This window comes from Psittacula echo, assembly GCF_963264785.1.
Source record: "Psittacula echo genome assembly, chromosome: 7".
NCBI lineage: Eukaryota > Metazoa > Chordata > Aves > Psittaciformes > Psittacidae > Psittacula > Psittacula echo.
Window position 1 is genome coordinate 62,329,995 of NC_137740.1, and position 21,445 is coordinate 62,351,439.

At 39.3% G+C, this 21,445-nt stretch overlaps 1 protein-coding gene across 1 annotated transcript in view; it reads left to right on the top strand.

Moving 5' to 3' along the window:
• ARHGAP29 (Rho GTPase activating protein 29) overlaps positions 1-18,914 on the top strand; it is a 45,224-nt gene extending 26,310 nt beyond the window's left edge. Inside the window, exons 3-23 of the mRNA XM_080624391.1 lie at positions 590-686; positions 1,011-1,083; positions 4,842-4,902; positions 5,384-5,521; positions 5,795-5,859; positions 6,339-6,449; positions 6,577-6,657; positions 6,942-7,130; positions 7,376-7,513; positions 8,800-8,990; positions 10,685-10,851; positions 11,387-11,515; positions 11,677-11,775; positions 13,212-13,375; positions 13,606-13,794; positions 13,944-14,081; positions 15,352-15,584; positions 16,377-16,683; positions 16,861-16,969; positions 17,322-17,441; positions 17,926-18,914. Of these exons, the coding sequence (XP_080480517.1) occupies positions 590-686; positions 1,011-1,083; positions 4,842-4,902; positions 5,384-5,521; positions 5,795-5,859; positions 6,339-6,449; positions 6,577-6,657; positions 6,942-7,130; positions 7,376-7,513; positions 8,800-8,990; positions 10,685-10,851; positions 11,387-11,515; positions 11,677-11,775; positions 13,212-13,375; positions 13,606-13,794; positions 13,944-14,081; positions 15,352-15,584; positions 16,377-16,683; positions 16,861-16,969; positions 17,322-17,441; positions 17,926-18,827 (3,701 nt within the window). The 3' untranslated portion in view covers positions 18,828-18,914. The remainder of the gene's footprint in view (positions 1-589; positions 687-1,010; positions 1,084-4,841; positions 4,903-5,383; positions 5,522-5,794; positions 5,860-6,338; positions 6,450-6,576; positions 6,658-6,941; positions 7,131-7,375; positions 7,514-8,799; positions 8,991-10,684; positions 10,852-11,386; positions 11,516-11,676; positions 11,776-13,211; positions 13,376-13,605; positions 13,795-13,943; positions 14,082-15,351; positions 15,585-16,376; positions 16,684-16,860; positions 16,970-17,321; positions 17,442-17,925) is intronic.
• Positions 18,915-21,445: the final 2,531 nt, after the last annotated feature.

Sequence of the window (21,445 nt, forward strand, 5' to 3'; positions counted from 1 at the left end):
AATTCCAGTTTGGCATGAAAGCTTTTAATGGGCAAAACTGAGGGACTTTTGCCAGACTATGGAGCTAATAGGTAAAGGGTTTTGCTATGGGCGCTATGTCTCGATAGCTTTCTATTTGGCTGTATCCAAGCCAGAAATCAAATGTTTTGGATGCAACAGGATCACATGCAGTTGGGGGTGCGTGCACCTCCATAAACTACTGCTCATGTTCTGAATGTTTTCTACCCAGAAAAGAAACAGGCTGTCAAATATGTGACTGCATTTGTAAGCTGCTCTGTGGTGTAGCTTTGGCTGGTAAACGAGTGTATGTTTTCTCTTCTCCTCACATTCCCATACAAAGCTGCTACTAAACTAGGAAGCTATAGGAAGTGGAAGAGGGATCTGATTTCATTGTGGGAAGCATCTGGATTGTGTTAATTTCTTTCCTCTCGTGTTTACTTTCTTATTAATCTTCTGTAAAACTGTGTTTTGTCAGTTGTTCAGGACAGTGTAATGTTGCGTGTTCATGTGTATAAAATCCGTCTTTAGGCCTTGTAAACTTGCTTGACCCCACCTCTCACTCTTGGGTTGTCATTTTTTTTCTCCTAAGCGGTGAACTTCAAAGAAGTTAACGAAGAGAACAAGAGAGAGCTCTTCAGTGAAATATTTTCTTCCATTGAAACATTGGCATTCACCTTTGGCAACGTGTAAGTTGGAATCCAGAAGGAGTTTTTCAAGAGGTTAGCAGAGCTGAATCAAATGAAGACTAAACAGCAATCCAAACTCTAGTTTATCAATTAATAGTTGTCCAAAAGAAAATGAACCACATCAGAACAATTGTACTGCTTTTTCTGGGTATTTGGGTTTGGTTTGGTGGTTGATTCTTAAAAAGGTAAATGGTGATGGTCTAGAGATTGCAGGGAATATAAGGCTAAAAATTGTTTGCAGCCATTTTGAAGGCTGTTATAAACAATTTTTGTTCTCAGTGAGGTAAAGTAATGAAATAACACAAGTCTTTGTTTTTCTGGCAGTATTTCAGACTTCCTTATGGGAGATGTAGACAATGGCTCGTCACTGGGACTTCCTGTATCTCGGAGAAGTCGGGTAAGCTAAACACGGTCTCTTGGAGTGTGCACTGATAGCTTTTAAAGGAGATTTTCATTTCCACTAAAACTGTTTATCCCTGTTTAGGGCTGGGACACTTGGAGTCATCTGAGTGTTAAAACAAGATTAAACTCATGATGCGTTCAATGTTTCAAATACTTAAATGTAATCTCAGGTTTAAATGCCAGTGATGACTCACCAGGGCCAGCACTCAAATGTGTAAATAACAACCTGCTGTAATTTCGTTTTAGAGTTTAAAATGGGTTAAGTGAAAAGAACTGAATACTTAAAAGTAAGATACTTGAATGATTCGCATGCTGGAGTAGTTAGAATGGACCTGTTAGACCTAGAAGTTAAGGGTTTAATGACCTCTTCTTGGCTTTTCAAGACTAATATTCGTAACAAAACAACCTTTTCTTCTTCCAGAGCCCAGTTTGTGCTTTACCGATTAACTAATAGAGCTGAAATAGCACTGCCAATTTATAGGTAGTCAAAGAAAAACAGTAGCTTTTTTAACTCCCCTTTAAACGCTTTAAAAAAGAGATTTAAAAAGTGCTCTGCACCAATTCTGTTCTGAATTTTTGTGTATCCAGAAGCAGACTTTCAAGTAAATCAAGTCAAATGAAAACTTCCATGCAAGGGAAGTGCAGCTGATAATTGGTGCATGTGACAAGCTGAGTTTATGGGGTTTTTGAAAGGCTTTGTTGAAATGTACTTAAAGTTTAGCATTCCTTCACACAGGATTGATCATAGCAATGCTGTGCAGCTGAGAAATAGTCTCACTTTCCACTATGGTTGATAACACGTGTGAGAAAGATGGATGATCACAGAAGTTCTTGGTTAGCTGCTGGAAAACTCACCTTCATGAGCAATATGGACAGGAAGGAGGCTACCTGGAAAACTGATTCCAGCAGACTTGGAATCAGAGGGTTAGGTTGCTGACAGAAAGTACGAAATGAAGTATAGAAGCATGCATCTCAGGTAACTGAAATGAGGTATTTGAACAAGTACTATTGCAGCTCATTGGGTCAACAGCAGGAGGAAGGTGCTGAATTTGCCAACATCTTAATCTCGTAATGGCTTTGCAATGCAATAAAGTGCTCCTGTGGAGGGAGATGGTCCCATATATTGTGTTGCAAAGTGAATGCGTGGCTAAAGTGTCATCCTTCTGAACATTGGGGTGGGGGAAGACCAAGGGGAAATTAGAATATAGGGAAATGAAGAAGGAATTCTGTTCTAGATGCTCTGAAATCACCAGCTTGTATTTAAAAGCACCTTTTTGTATCATCATTTGCTTTTCCTAATGTGGAAGGGAACAATCGTAAATGTTAGAGCAGGTAGAATAATATGGTTTGATTTCTTAGGAATCTGTCTTAGATTTAAGTGCACTATGGCAAAGCAGATAAATGCACATGTAACAGATGAAGCATTTCACTTTGATTTGCCATTCAGAGAGCAATTTGGAGGCCAACTAGGCATTGAGTGTCAGGAGGAGTTAAATGCAAACTATTTAGCTGTATCAACTGTTCCTGTAGATGTGTGCATTCAGTAGTTGAACATAGCAGCTGGCTGTATCTTTAATATTTGAGAATAGCATTTTGGTAGAATTTAACATATAAGTGCTGTGAAGGCTAACTAAGGGGAGAGATTTTAATTGCTTGTTATGTTAGAGACCTCCCTCCCTAAGCTGTTGAGGATAGGATTGCTCTGAGCTGGATGGGGGGAGTCTGATCTTGCTTGTCTTGACTGAAGGGGAGTCTGCATTCTTTAGGCATTCCACTTGGAAGCTTAAGTTAAATGATATGTATACCCCCTCTTAGCAAATGTAATAGTTCTCATTTTAGCCCTTGTACTACAACCAGAAGGACAAGGTAGAAGCAAAGAGATTTCTTCTTCTAAAACTCCTCTGGTTTTAATTACATTGGAAGAGATGAGACAGGCATGTGTGACCTTTCATTACTGAACAAGCTATTTGAATGCCATTTGATGCTCTGTAGATCTGAGAGCGTAGTAAAGGGGAAGGATGAAGGTTTTAAAATGCATGCAGATGTCTGCCTCTGTCAGACATTACCCAGAGAGTTCTTGGGTAATGGGGAAAAAAGACCCAAGAGACTGGTTTGAGAAGTTAAATCTACACAGAAGTCATCAGATGCTTGAGGGGGCAAGCTGTGTGGGTCAGGTTCTCATAAGGTGTAGTACAAAGTTGTTGTTCGCATGCTTGCTTTTAAAACGTGGTGTTATGTATTTGAAGTGGGGTGAAAGTGGATGGATGAATGAGCATTGAACTGCGCTGACTAATGTGTGCCTGAATTGCTGGAAGGGGTGAATGCTGCTCAGGACTGAAATGATTCAGGTCTTACCGAACGAGAAATAGTTCTCAGAAACACAATTTCTAAGTGCCTCCTGAGTTAACACAAAGCATGGGGGTTTTTCCCTCTTATTTGTTCTCCCTGAACTTTATGCTACTTTAATATCTACTTGAAGACAGTAATACCTTGTATCCAAATCAGAATTAAATCTAGGAATGTTCAGGCCTTCAGTGCAACTGAATATTGACCCATCTCTAAAGTCAAATTTGATTTCTTTTTAACCATTTGGTTGATAGCTTTGGATGGAAAAGGGCCTTATGAAAAGGCCCTTCCATTTTACTGAACCTCTCTTTTATTAGGCAGCAATTGTACTTGTGTTCCACTTTCTTGGGAATGGAGCTGTTCTTTAGTTTGATTCTGTTCAATGTAATTGGGGATTAATACTTTGCATGGTTTGGTATATGGAGAAGCTGCTTTTGCTGTGAAGTAAACAGTGATTGAGGGATTTTTGTGTGCTTTATGATCGGTTTCCTTTTACATTTCAAATAAACATAAAAGAACTACTTGCATTCTTGATACTGTGCTTTAAGTCTGAAAGTAAAATGGCACCAAAGTCTAAAATGGAAATAAGCTGTTCTTGTAAAGCTTAAGGCCACTTTGTAGCTATTTCTTGGCCTTTGTCTTCTGTGTGCTCTCTGCTTCTGAGTTTTTAAGAGTAATTTATTCATTTAAAGTGATGTAGGGCTTTGGTTTTCTTTGGGTTTTTGTTTTTAAAGGGGTTGTGGTTACTAGGTAAACTTGTTCCTTTAAATCTGTTCAGTGGTGTGCTTTACAGCACAGTCCTGCAAATAGTTCACCTTCCACAGTTAAAGGGGTAGCAAAACACAATGTGAGCACAAAGGTAGGGATGAAATCTTGTGTTAAATACCTTTTATTATTGGATTAAATCCTGTCAGGTTGTTCTGGTTGTCAGGGCTTCATTAGCAAATGTTACCAGTCAGCTGATATACCTACAGTGCACAGGAGGAGAAAGTTCCAACTTCATTCCCTTGAGGAAGAAATGCAGGATTCTAAAGGCTTGCAGAATGGTGTCTGTTATATGTACATGGCACGAGGTCTGTGAAATGTTTTTTCAAAAGATAGGTAGGGATCTAGGAAAAGCTGGAGCTCACTTCAATATGAGCCCATGTTGTGAAACAGTTACCTCTTTCATCACAGCCTCTCAAGATTGTTGATTTAAAGGTATAGAATGATTCCTTGCTGTTTGTTATGCCTCAGTCAACACCTTAGAAGGTATTGTGCCTTAGATTGAGAGGGAGTTACAGTACAGCTTGTTGCTTTATCTGCATTAAAAAAGAAGGGGGCAGATGATGTCATTTCTCTTGTTATCCTGTCAGTTCAGTGAGAGCTTCTCTTCACTAATTTGATGCTTTGTTTCTTGTACACCAGTCTTTTGAGAATCTTTCTGTGGAGTCTGGGGGTTCACTGCATGAAAGGGATGATATTCAAGGTAGGCCATTCATTTAATGTTAATAAACACCATTCTGTGTGCCTGTCTGTGTCTTGATCTTCTAAAATGTTGTAAGTTGCTTGGTCATTTTTTCACACCTCTGCTACCATTAGAACTTCACTGTAAAAAAACTTGCTGTAGCAGAGGTTTTCTGCTTTTGTGAATAACCAACTTGGGCTGCTTTTTGGGGGGTGTGGGAAGAACCAGGGCCTGAAGCACTTGTGTATGTCAGCATGTGACCAGTGCTTTGTTGGCTCACTTTCTTTAAGAAAGTTATGCTGACCATATGACTGCTACAGATAAAATACTGTGACCCTTTAATTTGTTCTAAAACCTCTGTCAGTCCTGCTTAGAGTCAACTAGCATTAAAGACCAGCTCCAGGTCAGAGCTGCTTAAGCATTCACAGTTGGCTAATACTGGCTTTGCTCTCAGCATGTGGTAATGTCTAAAATTCACTTGTGTCGGATGCTTTATTTTCAGGACATCTTCGAGCAGAGGAGGTTGATAGCATGCTCCTGAGAAATGACAGTGGAATCGAATCGGCTCTGTCCTATGCTAAAGCATGGTCAAAATATACCAAGGACGTAGTCGCATGGGTAGAAAAAAAGCTGAGCTTGGGTGAGTAGCTCTTTCTGGCATTTAATCAGCTTTGTCATGATGAAATTCAGTCTGTTGTCAGGCCTCTGTGCTGCAGACTGTCAATAATGTGATTTCTAAATTAGGAGCTGTTCCGCTGAAGTGGACAGAACTATCATGCATTTCCTATAATTAAAAGTCTGCAACAAAGTGAAGGTTGTCCCCTCTGTAGCCTTTTACAGGGAGAATGTAACAAGCATTTAGCATGTGGTGCAACTATTAGTGTAAACAGTAATTGTGCATTTTGTTTTACAGAAGTGGAGTGTGCTAAAAACTTAGCAAAAATGGCTGAAACTGCTAAAGCTGTTGTTGGACACCAGGTGAGTACATCTTAGGGCCTGATTTTAAAGTCTTGAATACCTCTTGGATGCCTTGCCCAAATGTGAAACTTTATGGATGTTCAGGATTGGCTTTTTAAGTGGATACAGAATTGATTTATTGTGTAAATCACTGGTTAAGAAATCTGCTGTATTTTATGTGTTCCCATCTGCTATGGAAATTTGGATATATACATTTATTTTTGTTGAAAATGCAGACCAACCTTAAACTTCTCACAATAGACTTTTCTCTGTTTAGTATCTCATATGCTTTGTCATTTGGGCTTGTAGACTTTTTCCTAGTAAAATTAAGTGTAGCTGAGAAATGAGTCATTTTCTACATCCATACCTAACTCTGTATGCAAGGTATAAATTCTTTCCTAAATTTAAGTGAAAGTCTAGGTCAGTTATGCAGACATTTAGAATGTCAGCATGCTTCTACCTCACCTAGACCATTAATGTTTTGTTGTGTGTAATTTTAGGATTACATGCCATTCCAGTCAATATTCATTACTGCTTTTCAAAATGATATTGAGAACAATCAGCTTTGGCAACAAACAGCTGCTGCTCTCCAGTCTAACAAATTTGTGCAGGTAAGCTTAAAAGAAACAGACCAAGGTATTCCTAGGCTTTAAAAAAGCTTTGTATAGCACAGATGATTCAAAAGAACAGACTTGCCTGTAAGTCCTTGACATACTCTATTAAATGTTTCCTATCTAGCCTGTTCTTGGAAGGAAAAACGAGTTGGACAGACAAAGGAAAGATATCAAGGAGCTTTGGCAGCGAGAACAGAAAAAAATGGTTGGTATTTCTTTCCTATCTAACAGTGTTCAAAGCTAAAAGTCTTCAAAAAGGATGAAACTTTCAAACTAGGCTGTTATACACGTAAATTCATGTGTTGAATCTGTAGAGCTTATTGGATGTGGCATGTAACTCAGTTTCATGACATACTTGTATTTGTAGGAGTTTATCTTTCTATGACTATGTACTTTGAATTGTCATGTACAGACCTCTTTAAGCATCACATTAAATAAAGGGGAAATTAAAACAGTTCTTTTGCTTTTTTACTTTGTTGCATTCTGCAGCAAGAGCTGGAAGCTGCTCTAAGGAAAGCAAAATTGCTATATACACAGCGTCAAGATGAGTATGAAAAGGCCAAATCCTGCACTGCTCGTGCTGAGGAGGAACAGCTTAGCTCAAGTGGAAGCTTTGTGAAAGATTTCAGCAAGCAACTGGAAAAAAAACGAAGGCTGGAAGAGGAAGCTCTTCAAAAAGTAAGAGATTTTGTTCCTTGCTTCTTATATTAAGGCTGCGCTGGTTTTACTCATGCTTTTCCAATGGGAGCATTTGAGCCAGTGTTCTGTTCTTAATGCTTAATTTTAGTGACACTATGCTCTTCTGGGCTTTTATCCTAAATGAGGCTTTCCAATTACAAGCATCTTGTTGTGTGGGTTTTTAATCTTGCTTCTAGTATCAAGGTGTGTAGTCTATCAATCCTTTCTACTTGTGTTCTCTCTAGGCTGAAGAGGCCAACGAACACTATAAAACAAGCATGGCAGAGGTTGAAGAGAAAAGGAATTATTTGGAAAGCTTTAAAAGTGATGTCTTAACACAGCTTCGGGAGCTGATTTACCAGTGTGATCTGACTCTTAAAGCTGTAAGCATGCTTTTGAAAATAGGTTTGGCACAGAGATATTATTAAGACTAAGAGAAGGTCCCATCTACAGTGTTAACTGCTTAAAATAGAAAGCTTTCAAAGGACAGAGGTCAAGCCAATAGGTAAAGAAGGAAAACTTTTAATATTTTTGTGGTGTTAAGAGTTGAAAGAGGCAAAGGTGTTTGTACATGTCTTGAATACTTCTGGGGTTTTTATGAGCTGTTGCCTTGCAAGAACCCTGCCTACTTGATTCATGTAAAACCTCTCTAAGGATATTGATGGCAGTAGTGTCACTCTGCTGTTGCTTAAGAGTACAGCTCCTATTCCCATTATTTTCATCAGTGCATTAGCAAAGAAGTTTGGCTGAAGTACAGAATGGATGTTAATGTGCTGCAGCATGGAGCCTGCTAATCTTGATGACAGTTCTGTTACTACAGGATTCATTGCACCTAATTTAATGTGTTAATTTAACGCATGTAAATAAGCAAAGAAAATTGTCAAGCCAGTATATGTACATATGCAGTTTTTAAGGAAGCTTTAAGAGTGCTTTATACCAATAGATGTGTACTTTTTTTAGATGAGACAAAGACAATGTAGTGCTGAGGGGGGAAATGGAAAACACCATACACATACACCCCTCCCCAAGCAACCCAAAAACCAACCCATAGGTAGAAAACTTGGACAAACTTGATAGTTCAAGTATATCTAAATTGCAAACAACTTTGCAACCCCAAAGCTGAAGAAGCAGCCGTGTGTGCCCCTTTCCCTGGTCTCTGCATTGTGGTAAAGTATTTTAGAGGGTTTATGTCGTTTAACAAAGTGTTCAGTTAACCTGTTCCGTTGGGACAAGAGTTTTGTTCCTTTCTTGTCTCAAGTTGATATGGACCTCATCTGGGTTTGGAACTCCAACTACTTCATCACTGTAGTGGTGACTAAAATTCCCCCCAGAGCATGAAAAATGCTTTTTTTGGTAGCAAAAATCCTTGCTCAACCTTGAATCTTTGTTCAATCCGAAGTGGGAGACCACTGAAACTGCCTTTGCTGCCTGGAGCGTTCAGTAACCCAGAGAGAAGAGGAATACCAGTATCTATACTACAGATGCAGCTTTTGCAGCTGTTTGAGGAATCTTGCACAAAATCCACCCCTATAACTGTTACTATTTTCTAGATTTTATCTGCTCTTACTGTTGAAATGATTCCCTGTTGGGATATGAATTTGGTGGACAAATGTACAAGTGAAATGTGCAGTAAATGATCTACAATATTAAAGTGGTTTTCTCCCAACAGGCAACAGTTAACCTGTTCCAGCTGCAGCACGCTCAGGTTGTATCTCTTCCAGTTAACTGCCAGTCCCTCTGTGAAAGTGCCAAACTCTATGACCCTGGTCAGCAGTATTTGGAGTATGTGAAGAGTTTGCCAAAGGAAGGTATTCCTGTTGAACCAGGTTCTTTTGAAACCCAGAGTTCCCAGGTTGATGGGTAAGTCCCAAACTACAGGTGGTATTTGCTTGGGTTAGAATTAAATGCTAAGCACGTGTGTGCAACAGTTGGTTTTGGAGGAATTAAATGAACCCTGGTGTTCTACCATGCTTTACCATTCTTTACTCCTTTGAGTTATCTTTTGGCAGATTATATATTTTATATATATATATATATATATAAAAATCATATATAACATTGACATAAAACCTGACTTCAAATTCCAAAGCAGAATGTCATTTTGTGTAATAAGACTTCCTAAGACATTGGCAATTGTGCAAGAATTGACTTATTATTGTAATATAGATACTGGTTAATATGAAAAATGTACATTTTAGTGTGGTGTGGCAGGAGGATTTGATAATCACTTTAGGAAGCCTGAGGAGGTAGCTTCCCTGTACTGCAGCACTTGCTGTTACATACCTTCTTTTACATTGTTTACATTTGGCAACTTCTTGGCAGGAAGTGGTGCTTGATATTTGTCTCATGCTATGTGACTAAAAAAAGCTCAGAGTCCACATGTCCCTATGTTAGAGACTGCTTTTTCCCAGCCTGTGTGAAATGGGACTTTTAATGTTAATCCATTAAAGATCCAGCTAATGTGGAAGTGAAGGCTACAAGACAAAAAAGGCAATCCCTCTGTGTCAATGGTGTGCCAAATGCTTTTGCACCTTTAACTTGTTGTAAAATAGTCTTGTTGGCACTAAAGCACCAGAATATCCATTCCAATCTGCATGTTTCACAGTTCTACAGGAAAGTGTCGTCATCGTCTTTCAAAAGGAAGCTAAATACAAAAAAACTTAAGCTTGAGTCAGACTTCTACCAACAAAAGCCAGGAAATTCAAAGTTAAAGCTGAGATTCTTAGTTCTTGTCTGTAAATTTCCTGCCTTTTAAGAGTGATTTAGGTTATACTCATAAACTCTGACTGAGGGGGATTTAACTGTGCAGCTCCCTGAGGAGAAACTGATGAGCATGAAATTTCAAACTCTTTGTGTGCTCTCACAGCTATTTACTGCTAAGGATTTATAGGAGTGTGGTTTTTCTCCTCCTCTCTCCCTGCCTTTTGTTTTCCTTGACGTGGCCTTGTGATTCTTCATGGACTTGAGGTGATCACTGTTACTGCTTAGGCCTGCATTGATTTTAGGGACAGTAGCTTGGACAAATGGAAACTTGAGTGTTTTTAAGTCTTTATTTTGTTCGGCTGGTTAGGGTAGAACTGGCTAAGGAACAGCTTCATAACTGCTACATTTGGCTAGCAGACTCTTTTGTCCACAGGGTGCTTCAGCATTTTACATTACTTACTGTTAACACTTTTCTATCCTTATCTCGACAGCAGATTTTATAAGCTCTTTGCCAGCTTCAACACATTTTCCGTGCTTCTTTATAAAGTACAGCATTTTAACCCCAGTATGTTCATAGGTGAATGGTCCCTGTGGCTGCCCAGAGAAACTTCTGCGGGAAACAGGAGCAGAATGCAATAGCCTCTGAATTATTCTAATCTTTAGATGGACAGATTCGCTTGGTTTTGTGTTTTTCAAGTCCAGTTTATGGGTTTTTTTTAAGTTACATCCATGTATGTTCACAAGCAGGAATTAAATGAAGACTTTTTAGTGCCCAGGGGTTAAAAAAAAAATACATTGCTTCTCATTTAATTTTAACTTACTCTTCAAAATTACTCTTTTTCTTTCTGAAGGCTTTTTAATAAGCAATCAAGCAACAGCGTCCATACGTCCCATGGTAACTTATCTCAGTGTTCAGGAGACTTTCCTGCTCAGACATTAGATGATGTGGGAAGCCCAATTTATCATCCTTCACAAAAGATTGGAGAAAAGAGATCTTCCAGCAGCACAGATGTGCAAGGTATTTCTGTATTTCATCTGGAGTTCAGTCTCTAAACAGAAAATACTAGTCTTGTGTATTTGGTGTCTCACTGTCAGAAGTGAAGCACTGAAAAGGGGGTAAAAAAGGTATCTTAAAGTTCAAAGCCTATAAAAGCAGTTCTGTACTTGAGTGTAAGGAGAAATTGAATACTGCCTATATGTCTAGATTCTTTGACAAGAAAGGTGAGATGCAATTCAAACAGCAAGTACTGTCAAGCTCAATGTACTAAATCACTTCGATTAACTTTAGCAATTCAGAATCCATAGGGGGTTGTTTGAAGTACTGTGTTGATTTCAGGTCTTACAGAAGCACAAGTGTCAAATTTCTGAATTCATTTTCTTACATCCTGAGGCTTTAGAGTAATATATCCTGTGGTTTGTTTTTTGTCACTCTATTGGACGTTCGTGTAACTTTTGCAGCACTTTCCTATTTTCAATATCATCATAGTCTTTAAATAAAAAATAATGTAATTTTGTCCTTGACACTTGGAATTTGTGCATTTTCTTTTCAAAAGCAATACGAGGGCCACCACCATTCAGATCGTGGTCAGTTGGCAACCAGAGTGGAGGAATGTGCAGTGACTCTGAAAGTGCAGGGGGAAGCAGCGAGTCACGATCCATGGATTCTCCATCTGCTAGCCCAGGTACAGCTACACTCACTGCTGCCTTCATTTGAAGTCTTTTCTTTGGGCTGTTTGATGTTAATGAAGACAGTGCTAGTTTAGCAAGTGTTGGATAGAGCCTGTAATGAAAGTTGGGTGGAACTGGTACTTACAGCTTCCTGAACATGTTTTTCATCTGCTAGGGGATTTTAAAAGACGACTTCCCCGAACACCTTCCACTGGTACTATGTCATCTGCAGATGATCTTGATGAAAGAGAGCCACCATCTCCTTCAGACTGTGGTAATGTTGTTTCCATACCTGAAGTCCCTAGAAGATGCTTTTAGTTGTAGAGTGTGGCTTTTCTTTCTAATGTGCTTGAGAGAAAAGTCCATTAACAAGGCTGTGATTGCCAACTTTTCAATACAGTGTGCAGCCAGTTGAGGTTGAGAGCTGAAGAATAATGTTCATTTGAGAGCTGAAGAATAATATTCAGGTCATCTTAATGAAGTGCTGCAGAATTGTCTTTGTACATTTACATTGACTATATGAGCAGCCTTTGAACATTTCTAGTGTCTTCATCGTCCTGAGGTAAACGTAAATGATCCACTCACCATTCCCTCCAGACACTTGTATTTAAAATCAGCCATATGGCACTGAGTTATGTAAGATCACTTCTAAACAGATACAGAGATTTGGTAACTGGCAAACTGGAAAAAAGTAGATCCAAATGTTTAGGGTAATAACTGGGATTTTACCCTTTTCCACTTAGATAAGCAAGTTTGGTAATGTCTCTCCCAGATTTGACCAGACCATTTCGAATTTTCACATGAATTTTGCCTGTACAAAGACAATGTTGCCACAGGTACTGAAACCTGAATAACTGGATTATCAGCAATAGTTCTATGGGATGTCTGCAGTACTTACAAGTAGCTCTGCAATGTTTGTAGCACGTGCTCAGTAAAGCCTTCAGGAAATTCTTTGGTTAGTCCTTATTTCCTAAATGTATACTTTGCCTTCTAGGAATCAGCCTGTAGTTAACAGTGCTAATTTAGATCCAGATTTAAGGCGTGGCAACATGTTAATAAATGTAAACTTCCACTTGGAGTGATATTGTTTAATTGATACTTGAGTTTTTCAGAAGCTTTCTGGGCAATTAACTGTATGTGTTTTTATCTGTAAAACAAAGGATTTTGGTTCACGGAGTTGCCTTTTAAGTAAATTGCGTGAAAAAAATTCGTCACAAAAAGCATTAGTTGCTGGTTTTGATGTTCTCTAAATTTCTGTTTCGGAATTCTCTAGAAAATCTTTGCATGATACTTCATGTACTTCATGTCCTTCATGTACTTCAGAAACACTACAGGCCAGCACTCATGTCATCTTTCACCCTCTAGTCCAGGGCTTTGAAATACACAGGATGAAACTTTCATTAACAGTTGCCCAAAACAGCAGAGCAGTTGGAATTAAATGTCCTAATTTTTTAGTTGCCATTAACACAGGAGAATATGGAAATATTTAACAGTAAGAACATCCTGTTTGATTCCACTTTAATGTAAGATGATCTGACAGTTAATGTGTCTGTGATGTAAACTCTAACATTGCTTTGCTTCCTTGTGATTGAAATGTTTCTGAATACTTTGATAGTTGCTGTTACTTAGAATTCTGTCTAAAAATCAGAATTAAATAAGTTATCTCAGTAGCAGATATTAGAATGACTGTAACAGAGAAATTCTCTCCAGGTTTAAATGATATGACATCTGAAACTGCAAATTCCCCAGGACCTTTTAGAAATGCCAATATGTCCAAAGCAGCACAAACACACAAACTCCGGAAGCTGAGAGCTCCATCTAAATGCAGAGAATGTGACAGCTTAGTGGTATTTCATGGAGCTGAATGTGAGGAGGTAAGTTGAAAAGCTTGGGATTTATGTAAAGTCAGGAGGTTTGGAAACTTGCATTAGTTTTCCATATAAAATAAATACCATAACTGTGGCTTGTAGAATCATCGTGAACTCAAAGGAAAAGCACCACAGACTAATAAATCTTTGCTCACATATGGGATGACAAACAACAGAGATATTTTTCATGGTGTTAGCTTGTATCAAACCATGTGCTTTTTTTTCCTCCCATGTAGTGTTCACTTGCATGCCATAAAAAGTGTTTAGAGACTTTAGCTATTCAATGTGGGCACAAAAAACTTCATGGGAGGCTTCACTTGTTTGGTGTGGAATTTGCCCAAGCTGCTAGAAACGTTCCTGATGGCATTCCTTTCATCATCAAAAAGTGTACCTCAGAAATTGAAAGCAGAGCACTGAATGTCAAGGTATGCTCAAGTTTCGTTATGGAATTTCAGTACAAACAATCTTTAAAATGGAAATCTCTAAAAGTGTTAACACTGTCTTGTTTGTATCATCAGTATTTTACACTGGACTTTCAAATTAAAACGGAGTTGTGCTGGTCTCTTAATTTCAGGGCATTTATCGTGTGAATGGAGCTAAATCAAGAGTTGAAAAGCTTTGTCAAGCTTTTGAAAATGGTAAGGATTTGGTCGAACTCTCAGAACTCTACGCACACGATATCAGCAATGTTCTCAAGCTGTATCTTCGCCAGGTATGCACCTGAGAGGTCAGATGGAAATCCAAAGTAGTGTAGCACATCAGTACAAGAGGGGGAGGGGAAAAATAGCCTTTCTAGTGGTCCTGCAGCAGAAGATTGAGTGCCTTGTACGTTTGCAGTATTTTGCTCTATTTTTGCATGGAGCCTGTGACAGAGGCAAGGAAAGCTGCTTGTATTACAATTCCACATGGGCATAATGTCTCTTGAAGTACTAAGTACTAGATGCAGAACAAGCATTTGGTTATCCAGTGTAGTGAAGCTTTGATTTCTGAAATGTTCCTGGTTACTGAATTTGCCTGTCTTACATGAAGTTTAAAACATTCCCATATTCCCATTATGCAGATTATGCTAATATATTCCTGTTTATATATATATTACCAGATTTCATTAAGCAATCATAATGGTCATGATTCTCTGTTCATTAGGGAGGGATTATCCATCTTTTGCTTTCAAAATGGAGCTTTAAAGCTCTGTGATGGAGTTTTCTAGAGCAGTTTCAGTACGTATCTGAAAGAATGGAGCTGTGATATTGCTCAGTGAAATTCCTGAGTCTTTGTGAAAACTTGTTAACCCTGAGAGGACTAATCTTTAGCTGCATGGTCCTGTCCTCTTCTTTACACTGCCTGGCAGAGATGAGCATCCCAATTAAGTGCTTTTGAAAATTTGCAAAGATGCACTCTGCCTACTTAAGTCAAAAGGTTGTATATTAGATGCATCAGACTGGGGTACCAGTCTGAGGCACTGGGCTGTATTTTGAATAGGGATCATAACTTATGATTATTAGCATTCATTTTCATACTGAGAGAGTACTTAAAGCACAATTTAAAATGAATGTTATGTGTCCTGAAATCCAATTTTAAATAATGGATTATGGACCAAATTTGATTCCACATGTAATATGTTATCAAAGACTGAAAAAAGTAAACAACTGCTCTGTTATTGTGGTATTTGTGCATACGCAGTGTAACACCCTCCCTCACAGCAATCACTTCCTTGAAGTTTGTACCTGTATTGATAAATGCACAGTCTTGAAGTCACTGCAGAAAAGGGCTAGCAAAAGACATCTGAAGGAGATGTAGGGAGAAGTGGTTTTGTTGACTGGGATTGGATTTGACAAACTGTGGTTTGAGCTAATGGAGGGTTAAACAATGTCATCATCTAAGAAAGGGTGCAAGACCAGACAAAGGTGAAGGAAAAAAGGAAGGAATCAAAGAAGCTACAGTTCAGACATGAGTAGGCTTCTGAAATGTTCGTTCTTCTTCAGCTTCCAGAACCCTTGATTTTGTTTCGGCTTTACAATGAGTTCATTGGACTTGCAAAAGAAAGCCAGAATGTGAATGAGGAACTGGATGCTAAACAAGCTAGCCCCAAATCAAAGAAAAGACAGTCCATCTGCATTGAATTGAATAGGATCATCATTAAAATTAAAGATCTTCTGAAACAACTGCCTGTACCAAACTATAACACTCTTCAGTACCTTATTGGACACCTTCACAGGTGAGAGAAGGCTTTAAATGAAAACTGATACTGAAAAATAAACTGTTATGTGCTGTGTACTAGGAAACTCTTGAAGTCTTTTGAGGCTGTAGAGGAAGTAGTCGTGTACGCCTTAGATGTTGTTCTGTTGCCGTTTCTTTTTCCAAATTAATGAATGCTCAGATGAAAAAAGAATGCAAAATTGAAAGAAAGGAGGGAAAGAGCTGAGCTCCATTATTCTTGATTCTCTGCTAGCATTGGAGTCAGCAACTAGTACCCAGTGGCAGCTGCAGGGACCTAGGTGTGATTTCAATCAGGATATGACCCAGGCGGGGCAGTGATTTGGTGGCTATTAACAGAAAATTGGAACTTGTATCATATCTGTTAACCACCATTCTGCAGTTACATTTCACTTCTTTGTCCTCTGAATGCTGGACTATATGATGATGTATAGTGAGGATGTACCAAGTTGATGACTGCCAAGAAAAATAGGTAATATTGGGCTACAGCTATATTATTGCTTAGGACAAAAGAGACATTCTTTTCCCCAACTACAGCAATGCCAAATAGCCACAAATAACATTAACCAAATGGGCCAGAAAAACACTCATTTAGCACCAATGGAAAGCATTTAATCTAAGCTGCTGTTAAATGCAGTCTGCAATGATTCTACGTGCCTACCAAATCCACCTTCAGTATTTGTCTTTCAGCCTTCTATGTCTAAAAATAATATTTTAATACCTGGAATATTTCTTTAGTATTAAAACTATAACTCTTGGGGGTTTGGTGGGGTTATTTTCTCTCTTTGTGCAGGGTTACAGAACAGTGTGATGAAAATAAAATGTCAGCCAGCAACCTTGGCATAATATTTGGCCCAACTCTGATCAGACCACGTCAAACAGATGCTACAGTTTCTTTGTCATCACTTGTGGATTACCCTTATCAAGCCCGGGTAGTGGAGCTGCTCATAACATACTATGAAAAGATATTTGATGTTTCATTGAAACCACTTCTGAACATATCTCAGCCTGAAGAAACTGCCCTTATGGAAAGAGTTGCTTTATCAGCAGAAGAGAGGGAGCCACAGCAGCAGAGGAAGTCTTTTGTTGCTGTAAACGAAGTGAGTGATGTTTCTTGTGCTGCTGCTATGTCACTTGAGCCATCTTAACTTCTATGACAAATGCTGCAGCATTTCAGAGCCTGTTTCTATTAAATCTATGTGATTTTGGTTTTTTTGTTGTTCAGGAGTGCCTTTCCTTTTCTGCTCATTTACTTCTGCTCTGACTTTTGTTAACAGGGTATTCTGATCACTCCAAGTGAAAGCAGAGCTTCAGAAACAGCTGCATTGTTTTTGGAATCAAACAATAGCAAGAATACAAAAGAACAAGTAGATACATCTGTAACTGGTTAGTGTGCTTTTATTTAATCTTGGGGTGGGTGAATAGGCAGCCATGGATGCATTAGATGATAGTACATGCAGCGCTTCCATTTAGACAGAAGCAAGCTATAAAACGTGCTTTATCGCTGCTTGGTCTACTGTTTATCTTCTGTAAGAGCAGCAGACTTAAATCTTTCTAAAGGCTTTTAAGAACCCCGTGTTTATAAAATCAGAGCTTAAAGTATTTGGCAAGAGTTTTCGTTTCTCCCTTTAACAAAATAAAAAGGAAATCATGCAGTGACTGTGGATTTCTGAAATCCACTAAGATACTGCAAACCAATATCCAGCAATCAACGTTTTTGACCATTGTTTTCCCTCAGAATATGTATCATTGCCACTCACAAAAACTAAACTAGAAGGCTCTGGGAATAGTAATTTTCTGACAGAGTCAACAGCTGCCAGCATTTTGGATGTTAACATTTCTGCTCAAAACAAGCCAGGTTTGCTAACCTAACTTATCTGTCTTCTATAAGATATTTTCCTGTTTATTTGCCTGTGCTACAGTGGCTTGTTTTAATGTAGGTATGATTTCATCCACTTTACTTAGGAGTAACTATACATGATCCTTTTTATTTATACTGACTTTCAGCTGGTGCTACCAGTTCAGTCATGAATAGTGCAACTTTCTGAAACATTAAACCTGAAAATGCTCAGGGATGGGAAAGCACCAGTCAAAAAAAGCGTAGTGTCTTTTTGCCTGTTTTCTCCTTTGTGTCTTCCTTGTACATCTGTACAGTATGTTTTACTGCTGCTGAAATGCTGACATTTGGTTAGAGTAGGATACTCCTAGTATGTATATCTGAGGTATGCCTAAAAACCAGCTGTTGAGGGATCATTAATAAAGTTCATATTCTGTTGGCAAGAGTCTTGCTGGCTTTTCCTTGTGATGCAAAGATCGAGTCACATCTATTTGTGTGTTTCTAGGTGATGCTGTGTGTCTAGCTTCAGAGAGAGACAGCGATTCATTTGTTTCTCTAGGTGAAGACAGCTCTAAAACTAACTTATTTCCTGGAAAACCTACCCGTCAGATTACCAAAGTTCCATTGCGGGTCCCAAGGACAAAGCCAGCTACTCGGCCTCTGAGCCTACCTGTAGACCGAATACTTCCTCCTTGTGTTTTGAATGAAAGAAATTCACAAAATGCAGGAGCAGTAAGTCCAGAGAACCTTGGCAGGAGCCCCACTATTGAAGAAGTTTCAGAGGTGAAGGCACTCCCTGCTGCTAATACCTGCTGCAGGCTTCCTTGTTACGACACTCAGATGCTGCGCAAAACTTGGGACAAGCAATATAAACAGTATGATATCACAGCAAGGACAGCAATGATTGTGACTAACGTGCCCCAGGAGAACCGAGCACTTGAGAGAGGAACTGCAGGCGCTTTGTCTTCATCATGCAGCACTGGTAACAATTCAGCTAATGCCATTCTTCTTAGTAAGCCATATTCTGTTTCAGCAGGGTCAGGAAGGACAGCAACAGAAGGAAATAGTGCTGATGCCAATTCTCATACTACCTTCAGGGCACCAAGAACATTGCAGCCACCCCCAGGGACATTTTATAAACCACCCTCTAACAAATCAAAACAAAATGGAGAGGGTCCTTTTGCTAAAGCTTGTGCACCAGCCAGTGCTAGCTCTGTGCTTCACCAGGATAATACTGTGAAACTGGCTAGGAGCTCTGCACTTCCATCAGGTGATCCTGAACAAAACGCAAATGAACAAGGAATGAACTCAGAGGATACTCACCCCACAGATCTGAAGCCTACTTACCAGAGACTAAGACCAAAAAGGATCCAAGAACTGGAACACAGGGAAGCTCATTTTGTATAGGGTGCAAATTCTTCTTGGACTGGATGCAATTTGGTGTTGCCAGTGGAGGCTTCCCTATGCCCCTTTATCCTTTATCTTCCCTTGAGAAATCCCACTTTTGTGCCATATTGGAGTTATTTTTATATAAGCAACATTTTTAAAAGGGGGGGAGGGCTGGGGAATTGTGAAGGAGGTAAGTCAAACTTTGTAATTCAGTAGCTTTTCATAAAGTTTAATGCATTCCCAGTCTTAAATACAGAGAATGGGCTCACTGAATAAGACATTGAGCTTCATTTCATTTTTTTTCATGAGCCATTTTTCGTAATAGATGTTATAATAAAAATGGAAGGTCTAATGTTCATTGTCTAAGCATAAACCAAAGCTTGTGCTTTGCTCTGTAAAAGCATTTGTTCAGTTTTCTAATCTGTGCAATTAAAGCTTTGCTCTTGAACACTTACGTACTGGCCAGCATGGCCCATAATGATGGTATCATATGTGTATATTTTAGGCAGACATGGTTATCTCTTGCCAGTTTTCTATGTTGTCACTTTAATATTTGGGGTTTTTTTGTACAGAAGGATGCACTTACTGAGCTTTACTATTCAGAAGCAGCAGTCAATCCACATTCTTGTATACCTTAGCAAGTGGGGCAGATATGCACAGCCTGTTTCGTTTGGATGCCCTTCTGGAGAAACTTTCAGTTGCAGCGGTGCCATTTCTTTCCCAGGTGAATGAAAAGGCAGTAATATGCTTGCTATAGATCAGTTTCACTACTTACTGTGCAGTGTGACTGAAATGAAGAGCATTGTTTCCAGGTTTCAGTGAAAGAGCTGGAAATAACCAAAAATCTGCATTAGTAGGTGCATCTAATGGTTTTCACTTTGTATTAAATGGTTTTTATGTGTACACTGTTACATTTGCTTTAAAATATATTAACTTGTTAACATTTCAGTGACTCTATGGTTTCTATATCTGGATTTCTTCTAACTTATTAAAATACAGACATGTGGCCTTTGCAATAGTACAGTACTCTGCTGCATCTATCTTCCAGGGATGGGGGTGGCATGCTTTTCTTTATGAGATTACAATTAGCTTAACCCTTGCTTACATACTATAGAGTACAGATATCTTAGCATGGTACTTTCTACTGATACAGGAACCAAGAGGAGACTCAGAGGACAGGAAAAGCAAAGCATCACTTTTCTGGTTTTACAAGAAAAATATACTGGACTTCGCTACTCCTTTCCCTTTGCCCTTCTTCCCAAAATACCCCAAATAAAATCCCACATTGCATTCAGTAGATGTAACCTGACTTCAGTTTCCAGAGCAGAAGATGATATACTCAAAGCTGAACTTCTGGTTCCTTGTCCCACTTCCATAGAGATATGACTTGCACTCTTGGCAAAGGCCATGCTAGGAGCTCTTTCTTTGCCTTGTACTACAGAAAAGCCGAAGATGCCAGATGCTGCTGTCTTCCCAGACTGGTATTGCAAGTTGCATGATGAAAGGAAGGATAAAGGCTTCTTGATGTAGATGGGAGTTTGTGCCACTCTGAGAATGGGGAGAAGAGGGAACACCACACAACTGGTTAAAAAGCTGAAATAGCGTTACTGAAACATTACAGGCATTGTAGCAGAACCTGCCATAGCTGCAAAAGGATGGTGCCGGTCAGTATAGTTTAGGGCCACAAGATGGCAAATTAATTTGTGGACTAATTATATTTTAACTATAACTAACTATATTCTCTTAGTTTTTAAGTGTTTTAGTGTATGTCTAATACTGAACATAGAATCCCTGACCTTGAGGCTCATCCAGCTCCAACCCCTGCCATGTGCAGGGACACCTTCCACCAGAGCAGGTTGCTCCAAGCCCCTGTGTCCAACCTGGCCTTGAACACTGCCAGGGATGGGGCAGCCACAGCTTCTCTGGGCACCCTGTGCCAGCGCCTCAGCACCCTCACAGGGAAGAACTTCTGCCTAAGAGCTTATCTCAGTCTCCCCTCTGGCAGGTTAAAGCCATTCCCCCTTGTCCTGTCACTACAGTCCTAGTAAAAAGCCCTTCCTTAGTGTTCGCTGTAGGCTAGGCACAAGCCATCCTTTTGTTTTCCTCTGTCTATTTATTCTTTGGACTTGATATTTTACTCATTCCTCTCCTTTCCAGTGGACTCTGATGCTGTAAGCCTGTGTCAGAATCACATTTTCCGTGATCCTCGTTTTTTTTCTGCCTTGTGCTGGGTGAATATGCTAATGTCTCATGAAACTGTAATAAAACCAGTTTCTTTAGTTGGATGAGGATATCCAGTACTCCCCAAGGCAGGCTGCTGGGATATAGAGAATTGCAAACAGGAACAATGTTCCTTAACCAAGTCATAATACCCATTACTACTCCTTGTTACTATATTGCTTCCATGTTGTGCTAGCATGAAAGGTTTTGGGTGGTTCAAATGTGCTTGGGGTCTTTGTTCAGTGTTTCTCAGAGCCAGGCTGCTCTCGGCAGGGGAGCCTCATAAAACCGCGTTATTTTATGAACAAATCATCACTTTCTAAAGGTCAGTTATACCTGTCCCTACTTTATAATGTGTTCTGACTCTTTTTGTACGCAATGCGAGTGGAGTGCTGCTTTTGACAACATTTGAAGCC